Source organism: Silurus meridionalis, chromosome 6, assembly GCF_014805685.1.
Source record: "Silurus meridionalis isolate SWU-2019-XX chromosome 6, ASM1480568v1, whole genome shotgun sequence".
Classification (NCBI taxonomy): Eukaryota; Metazoa; Chordata; class Actinopteri; order Siluriformes; family Siluridae; genus Silurus; species Silurus meridionalis.
The window spans coordinates 12,661,635-12,675,461 of NC_060889.1; the positions used below are offsets into that span (position 1 = coordinate 12,661,635).

The 13,827-nt window shown below is 37.8% G+C and overlaps 1 protein-coding gene across 1 annotated transcript in view; it reads left to right on the forward strand.

Moving 5' to 3' along the window:
- The window catches only part of focad (focadhesin), a 62,184-nt gene that overhangs the window by 1,489 nt on the left and 46,868 nt on the right, over nt 1-13,827 (forward strand). The window contains 4 exon segments of the mRNA XM_046852823.1: nt 3,322-3,409; nt 3,998-4,072; nt 4,932-5,086; nt 9,024-9,122. Of these exon segments, the coding sequence (XP_046708779.1) occupies nt 3,350-3,409; nt 3,998-4,072; nt 4,932-5,086; nt 9,024-9,122 (389 nt within the window). The 5' untranslated portion in view covers nt 3,322-3,349.

Genomic DNA, 13,827 nt, shown 5'->3' on the forward strand with positions numbered 1-13,827 from the left:
CGTGGAGGCGCAGAGCCACTGTGCTGGTGTGTCACTTATTGCTTGTTAGTGGGTGAGGCAGGGAATGCAGGGCCTCTGTCACTCGTCACTCCTGTGTGCTCTGTGTTTGAATATCTGTCTTAATCTGCTGCTTCCAGAAGCCTGAACGTGAAACGTCAGCAAATGTTGCTTTGTCCGTGGGAGACTAGTGACTCAGGCATACCGCTGATAAGATGCGCCCTGACTGGGTGCACCTGTTAGCTGTTTGAACAAGCTTTAGGGAGCTTTCCTGAGACGTGGAGGCATTGTTTTAGTGTTGTTTAAGCTGATCCGAAGTTCCACCAAAGCCTGGGTGTTGATATTCATTGAGCTTTGCTGGACTTTATATGTTTGGTGTATTTAAGGCTGCTTCTTGTAATAAGAAATGTATGATTAAGTGCTATCATCGGCACAGAATCAATCGATGATAATCACAATTATGACAGGGATTTTGTTACACCGCTGACAGATTCTCCAATCTGATTATCCACAAGGAGCTCCTTTGCTTTTTGTAAAAGCAGGATCAGCTCATTCCCAGGCTCTTGTTTGGTCACGCTTCCATTTTAAAACATATTAATGATTAATGAAGGTATTTGTTGATACGATGAAGCTTTCTGTTAGACAGTCACATAATCACTCCTGGTTTTGTAACATTTACGTTTACATTTGCGGCATTTATCAGACGCCCTTGTCCAGAGCGACATACAAAAGTGCTTTGAGTCTCTAGCAATGAATAAATCTACACTGGTACGCAAGATTACAAACTTAATATAAATATAACTCTTGAATTCTACAAAGCAAACCTGGAAGGTGCTAATTTAAGTTTTTCAGAAATAGAGGGTATAGAGGGAGAAAAGGAGGGGACCAAGTACCTAGCCTTGTGGGACACCAGTGGAGAGTCTGCGCAGGGCAGATGTGGATCCCCTCCATGTTACCTGGTATCGGCGACCTTCTAGGTAGGAAGCAAACTATTCCCATGCTGTTCCATGGATACAGAGGCTTGAGGGTAGACGATAGTCTTGTGGTTGACCGTTTCAAATGCTGCTGATAGGTTCAGAAAGATAAGTACAGATGACAGCTTGTCTGATCGGGCAGCATGCAGTTTCTCAGAAACAGTCAAAAGGACCATCTCTGTGGAATGTGCCGCTTTAAACCCAGACCGGTTCGGATCATGGAGGTTGTTTTGTGAGGATAGACGGACAGTTGGTTAAAAACAGTGCGTTCCAGAGATTTAGAAAGAAAGGAGAGAAGTAAAACCGGTCTGTAGTTGTTGATGTCTGATGGATTCAGAGCAGGTTTCTTTAAGATGGGACCGTTGGGGAACATTCAATAGGGTTTCTGCCACAAAAGAGTCTTCAGAACAGAGGACATTTTGCCTTTGGTATAATTGGAAACTTTGCAATGTGATGTTTTTGCCTAATAATCAATCTAAATACCTAAATGTGGTAGTAGTTCAGTGCAGATTATTTTCTAATAAGTTCCAAAGTTTTGTTCCTCTTATACCAGCTTTTTTATTAAATGATTTTCCGCTGTTCAGAGTTACACTTAATACTGTAGACCAGTGGTCCCCAACCCTCGGGCCACGATTGTTACTGGGCCACACAGAAAGAATACATGATGTACATTATTTCCATTTTATTTATTATCTGATTCTGAACGATGTTATATTTTGGAGATTGACCAGATTCTCTCTGCCACATCTGTCTATGACTCATTCTTGATGCATGTAAAGATACCTCAGTCACATGATTTACCTCCATCCGCTAACTTCTTAAAGGGGCTGCTCCAGCCGCTAACACATAAAACATTACCGCTAAATTCAAACCCCTAAGCATGCAAAATGAACAAAAAACAACACAGTGGATTCACGTTTATTTTTTACAGAGAATAAACAGCAGGCTTTATTATGTCATTTTTCTGTCATTTCTGTCAGGTCATCACAATTAATCATTAGATTCCAGAGAAGTGTTTGTATGTAACTAAGCATCTCTGGTGTCCTTGTATTTTCATGTGTCTTTACTGTCCACTTGTGATTGTGCTAAAAGCAACCCAGTATATTTTCAAAACTAATTTCCATTTAATACTAAACTTAAACCAGAACTTTATATTTAGCAGTCAGATGTATGTTGCTGAAATCAGTCAATAAAAAAGACTTATCCTGTCAGCGATTGTGTAGAATATTGCCAGATTTTTGCCGAGCTAATCGCATTGCCGTGTGATTCAATCGGCCAATGAAACGGGATAATTCTTGCGTTTTGTGTTTTATTTGCTCATCTGAAAACGCTTGGTCTTTCGACAGTTGGACGAGGGATTTTATTTGCATGCCTTCTGATTTCTGTAATTTGTCTATAACGGTTCTTACTAGTTCTGTGATTGTAACTATTATTGAGTTGCTCACTTGCTCTGAAAAAAGTATGTAACTGAATGACAAAAGCGCTGAACTTCAAAACAATTACATTTATGGCATTTAACAGATGGCCTTATCTAGAGCGCTGTACAAAAGTGCTTTGAGTCTCCATCAAAGAATAAACTAAGACTGGTTCTCTAGGTTGCAAACTTAGGATACCATCAGCCTAATTTTGTTGGAAGTAATTATAGCACACCTTTATTATTTCTTTTACATAAAGACATAAAACAAACTGAGAAAATATGTGCTAGCTCAACTGTATTCGTAAGAGGTAGTTCTACAGTCATCATTTGAAGATAACCAGCTAAAAACCAAATCCCCTGGCTCAAGAAGCTCACGTAGCTCAAGTAGTTCAAGTAGCTCTTCCTAAACTACCTGAATATTGATAGAAAACCCCTGAGTGTGTCCAGATTTAAATTGAATGTGTTTTCTTTTGCGATATAATTACCTTCAATCGTGCAGTTTCTTCATGAGCTATGGTTATCGATGATTATTTGCAGCTGAACTGTGATTCCTTTACTTCCAAAATATAGAATACTCTCAGCATTATGTAGAGATTTGAAACATATCTCAACACTTCATGGTATGTTTTTGCTCTAGTTTAATTTTTTTTAATAATATTCTAACACCCACCCGTATTTAAATGGTGATGGTGTTACACGTTTTAATTTTGTATTACACACTGTACTCTATTGTATATGGGACGTTTGGTAGAGTTTGTTTTTTGAAACTTTTTATCACCCATGTTTTTTTTTTTCTCTCCTTATTTTAATATAAGTAAATGTGTGATACACTTTGCAGTTGTTTCAGGGGCCTTTGGTGCTAAATGAGTTAGTCTTGGTCTTCTTAATACACAACTGGAATGTGCTCAATACACTTGGACTCTCTCTTCTCAGCAGCGCAGAGCAGCTACGATGATTCAAGATGACCAGTGAAACTTTAAGGAAGAGATTTGAATTTCCCAGCGCTTTCATTCAGTCCCAGGTAAATGTTTTTTTTAGCTTTAAGTATAAGTTGCCCTCAGTGATTTTGGATGTGTTTTTCATTCTCTGAAGAGTCAATCCTACTTTTACATGTTAACATTTATCCTTGTATCACAGCAACGGTTCAATTCTTAATTCTGATACAGTCATCTAGTGTTTATTATATTTCTAAAACAGCTGTTTTAATTATAGCATTTGTTTTATGAGTGATAACTAGAACTAACTTGTTTGGAGGATATTCTTTAATTGAACAGTTGCATTTGTTAATAAAGAAAATGTATTACTTAATACTTTGTGCTGTTAAAGCAATAATGTTACTATTGCATTACTAATCCCAACATAAAGCACCGATTTGTTTTGCTGCTTATAAACAGTGATTTTAAACCACTAGCTCGAATATAAGAATATTATTTCCTCATTCCATACATTAAGTACAGACCCATTGCTCAAAATACAAAGACATCTTTCCTGCTTTTTTAGAATCATACAATGTTACTGTAATAAAAAAAATAATAGTACTGTTAAAAATGAGTTCGACTGTGTGAGGTTTTTTTGGTACAGATGAGGGAGATTTTATTTGTGTGTGTAGGCTGTAAGAAGTCTGGTTACTGCTGTACTGAAGGAGAAAGGCCAAAAGGACAAGATCTCAGAGTCCAACACACAGGTAAAATTACAGTAACAGCAATATTTATATACTTTAAGGTTGCTTTTTTTATATAATGTTTTTTAATGAATAATAGTCTTTAAAACAAAACTTAAAGCTTAAAACTTATTATTTTTTTATTATAATTTTTTTTTTTTCACTATGACACTTTAAGGACAATCACACTAAATCACTTTATGGCAGATATTAGAAGTACAAATTACTTATTCATGTATATACATATATTTTATATATTTTATATTTTTTATTTATCTAGCTTTTTTTTTCTGTTTTATTTTTATCCTTAATTCTATTCCTTTTTATGCTTAAATGCTGGACAGTCACACAAAGCATTTCACTGCATGTCGTACTCTGTATGTATGTGTATGTGACAAATAAATTTTGATTTGATTTAAAGGGGGAAAAAAGGTTTCTGTCAGGTAGAATTGCTTGAAGGAAGCACAGAAGTCACATTTTGCAGTTTAGAGGTCAGAAGCTGTAGGAGAACTGAATCTGTGTGCTTTGCTTGCTAGCTAACTTACTAATGTTAGCCAATTTCAATGATTGACAATTGATTAAAAAGGACAATGTTTGACTTGTGTGGCTCTTTTGCTAAATAAATAGGTTTCCTCTTAATTGAATGTTAAATTGTAAATCAGATGCAGAAATCAATTCTGTTTTCCTGTGGTAAATACACGCTAGTTTACTAGCTTTTGTCAGTGTAGCTAAGCTAGCTAATATTAGTGTTGGAAAAAAAAAATTGTGGGATGTGTTGAAGGGTTTGGCTAGTTTTAATTTTTAAAGAATGTAAACAAATAAATAAATACAAATTGATTTGTGAAACACAAATTGTATATTTGTGTTTTGTTTGCTGTGGCAGAGTCCAGCTCTGGTGGCTCTGTGGGAGCAGTGCAGCAGTGAGAGTGTGGTGGTGCGCTCAGCTTGCTGTGATGCCCTGGTGCTGCTGGTGGAGCAGGGCCATGCTGATCTGCACTACGTCCTCAACAGCATCCTCAACCTCCTGCCCTCGGCACGGTGCGCCACCACATTACGACCAATGTTAATCAGATAGAAGGGCATTTAGTACTGGCAGAAAGTACATCATCATTTATTTCAGTGTGAGCAAATGCCCTGTATATTTCTGTCCCATACATTTCTGTCCCATATATTTCTGTCCCATACGTTTATCTTTTTTTCCAGTATTGTACATGTTGAGCAAGTCATTTGCTACGCAATATAAATATGCTAATTAGTAAAATATGTCACATATGTGACACCCTATGGATCAATGATTGCATTATAATCATGCTTCAGTTCCTACTCCTCCCAGATGCTTCTCTCCTGCTCTCCTACTTTTTATTAGGAAGTCAGTCCAAGCTGGGAAATAATAATAATAATAATAATAATAAAGAAATCCCTATGCTTTTTCAGATTAACTTTTCAAAATGGTTAAAAAAAAAAAAAGGTCTTCAAATACAAATTAAGCAGCATGTACAGATTTTGACATTTAATTTGAAAGCCCGATAGTGCAAAAGTAGTGGTAAAAATGTTTTTGCTTCAGCTGAAATTAAATGTGGTTCATATTTTATCCACCACTTTCATTCGTATGTATAAATTATGAGTGTAATGAGACAGGGGTCTCAGTTTGATACACCTGCATGTCAAACAATACATTTAGTAGAATGCATAATATAGTAGGCTGTTAATCATAAGATTACACTTTTATGACCTGTAATAAACATTTAAACTATGTTAAGCTATACTAAGTCAACTATTTTACTTCTCACCCCCAAAAAAAGTCAAATGAACAACCGAATTTTCAGGTTTTGGTGTGTGGTAACATTTTGGCTTTCTATTGGTTACAGCATCCAGTGGATCCAGTATGTCCAATGTGACAGATATTTGCGCAATACACTGGTGCTTACACCATAAACATAGCCAGCATCACCCTTCGGTTTCTGTTACAATGCCAAAACACACGTTCAGCATAGCAAACTCTCTGCTCACTTACTGATCCTAACTGATTCAACCCAGGTACAAAGGAAATCACTGCAGCAATCGGTGCGGTTATACAGTTACTATACTCCTGATTAATGCAGATTTGTGTATTTAAATTTAATTAATTTAATTAACTTTTTTAAATAATATTTACGTTCTTTTGCGATTGTTGTTTGCCAGACTGTAGGAACATTAGTCCTAATCTCAGACTGTACGACAGTCAAAAACCGGCGCACACAACAAAAAGACTCGTCCGAAGTTTTGCGTCATCAATCCTTGACCCGTTCAGACCCGCCTTCTCTCACTAATGATAACTAGCAGCAAACATAAACAATCTGTAGCGTAAATTTTACTCACGACATACCTTATTTTCCGGACTATAAGCCGCTACTTTTTTCCCACGCTTTAAACGCTTAAACAACGAAGCGGCTAATATATGGAATTTTCCTGGGTTTTTCCCGGTTTAACAAGCTTTAACATTAAACCAATGAAAGTGCCGAACGGGTTCAGGTAAACCAATGAAACTCTTTATATTAAATCAGATGCACTCCCACTGAATCGGGCCGCACCACATCATAAATATGGATGATGTTCCTCTGATGTTTGACCTGCCTCTCACTCGGACTGTCTACAGGAAATGCGAATCATTCATCACGCTGTAAACAACCGGGCATGAAAAACGCACTTCACCTGTGTTCTGAGCTGCACGGCATCGGGAGAAAAGCTTCACCGATGGTGATTTTTAAACGCATGACGATGCCAAAAGATAAACTCCTGAGAGAAATTGTTGTGAAAGGAAGGAGGAAGACAGTGAACAATGACTTTCTTGGTAGGCTACTGTTTAGATACAAGCCGTGTTACAGACACTGTCTTTCATTAAAGCCTGTTTAAAGTTCATTAGTTTCAATGTAGATTCAATGTAGTTTATGCGGCTTATATTTGGGTGCGTTTAATAGTCTGGAAATTACAGTACTTTGATAATAAAAACTTTCTTTCGGCTTCTCCTATTAGGGGTCGCCACAGCGGATCTTCCGTATTCATGATTCACATGTTTGATTTGGCACATGTTTTTACACTGGATGCCCTTCCTAACGCAACCCTCCCCATTTATCCGGGCTTGGGACCAGCACTAAGAGTACTTTTATAATAAAAAACGAAAAATTGAAGATGACGTGTGTGGAGCAAGCATGACTGTGGAAAAGTGGACGTAACGGACTTCCAATTCTACAGAATTGGAACTCTATTGTTTCGACATTTTTCTTGAGGTCATTTGATGTTATCATGATGGTGATGATATGATGTTATTGGTTTGATGGTCGTTGTAGAAGTCACACGGCCAGAATTTGTATTGGAGGGAAAAAATCGGGGCCAGAAATCGCATTGTGCACCTCTATTTATCATTTACTACTCTAAAAATAGACAAACATTTAGCATACAAAGATAATTATGGCAATTGTTTACAGATAAAACAATTATAACTATGTGTGTGTGTGTGTGTGTGTGTGTGTGTGTGTGTGTGTGTTAGTTAGACTACATTGTTAATGTGATTATATATCATAATGTAGTACAGTGTATTGTTAACATTTTATTTGATATTTTATATATCCAAAGGTACAGAGCGCTGCGTGACCCTGAAAGCACAACTAATAGCTGAACGTAAAAAAAAAAAAAAGAATTCCATGCTTCAGACAACCCTGAGTCACACCAGTGAAAAGCTTAGTCATGCTTCGTTCTAGTATAGTGTCAGACATATTCAGGAAATGCGAACATTTTTTCCCCTGTACTGCGAAGTACTCATCTAGATATTCTGAAACATATACGAGAAAGGAGTGACGCGGCTTTAAATGCAGCTTGTCGTTTCTTCAGTTCACACACACACACACACACACACACACACACACACACACACACACAAACCGCTCAAGCTGTCTCACCCACCATAATAACAGAGGCTAGTAACCCACGCAGTACACATTTCCTCCCTCCTCGTTGTGCCGACCAGCATGACCCAATAACCATTCGATGAAGAAGAAGAACGTGTCTGCTGTTGTTTCATGTATGGGCAAAGCATGAGCAGATGGCCCTCGTTTTGAAGATAACTGCACTGATATTTCAAAAAACGTCAAGAAATTTTTTTCTTTAAGGTTTTCCTTCGGGTTCAGTGGAAGCATCCTTTGTTCCAAATTGAAGCGCTGTAGGCTTAAAAGTGTGCTTTCGAATTTAGTTCAGCCTGCTTTGCCTACATGATTACTACATTCCAGCTATGATATATTTTTCCCCCTATAGTTTCTTTGTGCACTCACTGAAAACCTGTAGGTTGCACAGGAGAGTAGTTCCTAGCATGCCCAGAGCAAACCAAGACTTGCCTCTATTCACACGGAACACATGCATGCGATGGCAAAGATGAAAGCGGGACGCGCAGAAGAATTTGCTGTCAGCATAGAATTATGGCTTCTCTCTCTCTCTCTCTCTCTCTCTCTCTCTCTCTCTCTCTCTCTCTCTCTCACTCACTCAGAGCAGTAAAATGTGTTTTAATCAAACCCAGAAGAAGAAGGGATGCGCAGGCCGGCTGAGAGATAAGTGCAAGATGAAGGAAGAGGAGAGGAGAGATGAAAGAAAAGTGCAGAGCGTGCTGTCATAGCCTTGTGATTTATAATGTATGAGAAACCCACGTCCAGCTCCACTGTCTCGAAACCGGCGCACTGTCTCTCACCACCATTTATCATCTGCATGAATTGAAGGATTGATCCCTATGTAAAGCGCACATGTTACAATAATGATGACGCTGATGGTACTGGTGATCATGATTATGTTAACCTCGTAGTGACTTCATTTGATTCTCGATATAAAGATTAATTCTAAACTGTCAGCTGTTTGGGATGCGTCTTGTTGCATTATACATACTATAGAAGAAACATGCAATTCTGTGTAATAATATCTGTTCACTAACGATTCTGGTCTCTGCCTTAAACAGAAATGTACAAGGGCTGATTAAGGTGGTTGGGAAGCTGCTACAGATCCAAGCGAGTCAGAGAGATAAAAGCACACCCTTCTCATGTCCATATTCAATCAGGTGAGCATTTAAACATCTGCCTTACAGCAAATATGTGGACTGATTTCTGTCTTAATTTTTTTAAAAGCTTAGTTTACGATCATATAAAGGTCTCTACCAAAAGACCAATTGTGCTAATACATGTACAGAAATTGTCGCAAAGATTTTAAGCATTAAAATCAGGTCCTAAACATGTTTTTTGGAAACTTTGCGAAAAAAAATAAGTAAAAATAATTATTTATATATATATATATATATATATATATATATATATATATATATATATATATATATATACATACACAGTGGTGTGAAAAAGTGTTTGCCCCCTTCCTGATTTTTTTTTTTTTTTGCATGTTTGTCACACTTTACAGTTTCAGATCATCAAACTAATTGAAATATTAGTAAAAGATAACACAAGTGAACACAATATGCAGTTTTTTAAATGAAGGTTTTTATTATTTAGGGAAAACAAAATTCAAAACTACATGGTACTGTGTGAAAAAGTGTTTGCCTTCCTGTTAAAACTGTGGTTTATCACACCTGAGTTGAATTTCTCTAACCACACCCAGATCTGATTACTGCCACACCTGTTCACAATCAAGAAATCTCTTAAATAGGACCTGCCTGACAAAGTGAAGTAGACCAAAAGATCCTCAAAAGCTAGACATCATGCTGAGATCCAAAGAAATTCAGAAACAAATGAGAAAGAAAGTAATTGAGATCTATAAGTCTGGAAAAGGTTATAAAGCTTTGGGACTCCAGCGAACCACAATGAGAGCCATTATTTACAAATAGCAAAAACATGGAACAGTGGAGAACCTTCCCAGGAGTAACCAGCCGACCAAAATTACCCCAAGAGCACAGCGACGACTCATCCAAGAGGTCACAAAAAACCCCACAACAACATCCAAAGAACTGCAGGCCTCACTTTCCTCAGTTAAGGTCAGTGTTCATGACTGCACCATAAGAAAGAGACTGGGCAAAAAATGGTCTGCATGGCAGAGTTCCAAAACAAAAACCACTGCTAAGTATAAAGAACATAAAGGCTCGTCTCAGTTTTGCCAGAAAACATCTTGATCCCCAAGACTTTTGGGGAAAATTCTCTGTGGACTGACAAGACAAATGTTGAACTTTTTGGAAGGTGTGTGTCCCATTAAGTCTGGCATAAAAGTTACACCACATTACAGAAAAAAAACATCATACCAACAGTAAAATATGGTGGTGGTGGTGGTGGTGGTGTGATGGTCTGGGGCTGTTTTGCTGCTTCAGGACCTGGAAGACTTGCTGTGATTAAGGGAACCCTGAATTCTGCTGTTTACTAAAAAATCCTGAAGGAGAATGTCCAGCCATCTGTTTGTGACCTCAAGCTGACGCGTACTTGGGTTTTGCAGCATGACAATAATCCAAACCACACCAGCAAGTCCACCTCTGAATGGCTAAAGAAAAACAAAATGAAGACTTTGGAGTGGCCTAGTCAATGTACTGACCTGAATCCTATTGAGATGCTGTGGCATGACCTTGGAAAGGCAGTTCATGCTCGAAAACGCTCCAATGTGGCTGAATTATAACAATTCTGCATAGATGAGTGGACTAAAATTCCTCCACAGCGCTGTAACAGACTTATTGAACGCAGTTATCACAAACACTTGATTGCAGTTGTTGCTGCTGAGGGTGTCCCAACCAGTTATTAGGTTTCACACAGGGCCATGTAGTTTTGGATTTTGTTTTCCCTTAATAATAAAAACCTTCATTTATAAACTGCATGTTGTGTTCACTTGTGTTATCTTTTACTAATATTTAAATTAGTTTGATGATCTGAAACATTAAAGTGTGACAAACATGCAAAAAAAAAAGAATATATATATATATATATATATATATATATATATATATATATATATATATATATATATATATATATATATCACATACACTTTTTTGTACAGTATTTTCCGGACTATAAGGCGCTATTTTTTTTTCCACGCTTTGAACCCCGCGGCTTAAACAATGAAGCGGCTAATTGATGGGTTTTTCCTGGTTTCACAAGCTTCACGCCAAAAAACTGAGCCCCATAACATTAGACCAATGAAATTGGCGAACTGGTTCAGGTGAACCAATGAAACTCTTTATATTAAATTAGATGCGCTCCCACTGAATCGGGCCGCACCACATCATAAATATGGATGATGTTCCTCTGACGTTTGCCCTGCCTCTCACTCGGACTGTCTATAGGAAATGCGAATCATTCATCACTCTGAAAACAACCGGGCATGAAAAACCGCACTTCACCTGTGTTCTGAGCTGCACGGCATCGGGAGAAAAGATTCACCGATGGTGATTTTTAAAAGCACGACGATGCCAAAAGAAAAACTCCCGAAAGAGATATATGTGAAAGGAAGAAGGAAGACAGTGAACAATGACTTTCTTGGTTGGCTACTGTTTAGATACAAGCCGTGTTACAGACACTGTCTTTCATTAAAGCCTGTGTAAAGTTCATTAGTTTTAATGTAGACATTGTAGATGTGGCTTATAGACAGGTGTGGATCATTTATGTTCAAAATAAAAATCTTTGTCAAATTCAGTGTGTGCGGCTTATATTTGGGTGCGTTTAATAGTCCGGAAATTACGGTGTATGTTTAGTATATGATAGTGGTGGTATTAAGAGGTGGATTAAGTCGGGTAAGTCCCCACTGAAGGCCCAGGTACCAAATGCACAGCCCGCCACTGGCTGGTTCTGTATAAGACTTATTTTTAAGACTATGTATTGTATACATGCTCTTTTTTTGATGCAAAAGCAGTATACAAAGCACTAAAAATAACCCTAATTATGCCCAAATGAAAGAATGACTACTAAGTCACAAAAATCTCTGTTCTTCACATTGTAGGTCATTTCTTTGACAGCAATTTCTCGCATTTGCATTCTTGTGCGGTTATCTGTTACCAAGAATGTGTTTTTGGTTATGGCATATGTCCCTTTATTGACAATTATTAACCCCAAAAAGGGCCTTCAAAAAGGATGGTGTAATTCAATACACTGATTAAATGCAATCCAAATGTAATCCTGCTTATTAATACACACATTTACTGTGTTGCACGAAATATAAATGGTGTAATGTGTTTATTGTCGTTCTTCTTTATAATGCACATTGGAATTTTGTTGCAATATTATTAAATATAGCATCAGCCCATCGTTTTTAATATTTTTTATTAAATCTGCTGGGGTCTGCAGCACGGAGGTTCTTTCTGCTTCGTTTAAGAGTGTGATATCACAAGCCGTTTTTAAGGGATAATCTTTTTAGTTCCGAACTCTGAGTGCCACTGAGGGGTGTCGTAAGATGAGGTTCTTTACGAAAAAACAAACACTGATGATAACTGTGATTACCCATCTTAAGTAAAGGAAATTACATGTTAGGACAAAGCTGCCAAGCCCCCTGCTGTCACTGGAGGTCATATGTCTTCATGAGTTATTGCTCATAAATTGTCCCCCTAATATGATCAAGCCCTTGGGGATCTCTGTCTCATTAGCGGTGATAAACAGGCAGTTTGATTCCTTTTGCTGAAATCAATCAGTACTGATGTGTCTTAACAGTTGTACTTTTCTCCAATTTACAGACATTTCTGAGTGAACATGTTTATTGCCTTCAATCCACATGAAAAGTCACTGGCATTGTGATCCAGACTTCTGGGTTCATGAGCATGTCAGGGCTGTAGGATTAGTAGTGGTGGGAGGGGTAATAGCAGGTTCTGTTCTGTAGCCCGTAATTCTCAGATAATGCTTCCAGAGTGGCTCATCTTTGCTTGGTATTAAATCTAAAATTGGCATCATATGTTTGGAGAAACCATGGGCATGGTTCAAAACGAGTGAACATGGAGAACTCTCCGCTAGGTTTTGAGTCTCTTGGGTGCTGCCTGGTGAGAAGATGAATGGCTGGAGACCTCGTCTTTGGGTGAACTCGTCTGGGATTGCAGCCTGGCCATCAGGGAAGGCGCCAGGATTAATGGAAGTGGCTTGGTGATGCCCAGGCTGCCCATCTGCCTGGTGTCACTTTCGCAATCTGTTGTAGGGTCACAAGGGCACGTAGAAAAATATTGTCCAAATTGTTTTGTCTCCTCTTTTAGTTATTTGTCTACTTGATATTCTGCCTTAGTGTCTAAAAAATACAATTTAACGGTGTTCATCAGCATTGGAATATCTCCATGTCCAACTTGTCAGAAATTCTACCTAAGTGAAAGTATAAAAGTGTGAGCGTAACAGTTTTTCATTTGGCAGAAATATTGAATATAAATAAAATCTGCATGAGCTTATTGATGCACAGACTACAGTCATTTGGCTGAATTACAGAAGACTTTTAAGATTTGTAACAAGTACAACAACATACGCAATTTACAATATTGAATTTTGTATAATATTCTAGCACAACAATAGTTAAATATAGTGATAAAGTACTGCTCAAGTTGTTTTTTTTGACCCCTTGCTTTGACACCTTGCGGTCAAAGTCACGGTACACGTAAATGTGAAGGAGGTTTAAATAGAAAATTTTAATAGAAAATAGAAAATGTGAGAATGGAAAGGTATGTTTTTGATTTGTGGTTGACCCTATTAACAAAACACAAGTTCTGATTCTTCTTGAGCATCCTGTACATTAAGGACATCCTGTCCTTATGGCCCCCAACTTGCTTCATGAACTTGCAGTTAAACTCAACGAAACGAAGGTCAGAGTGT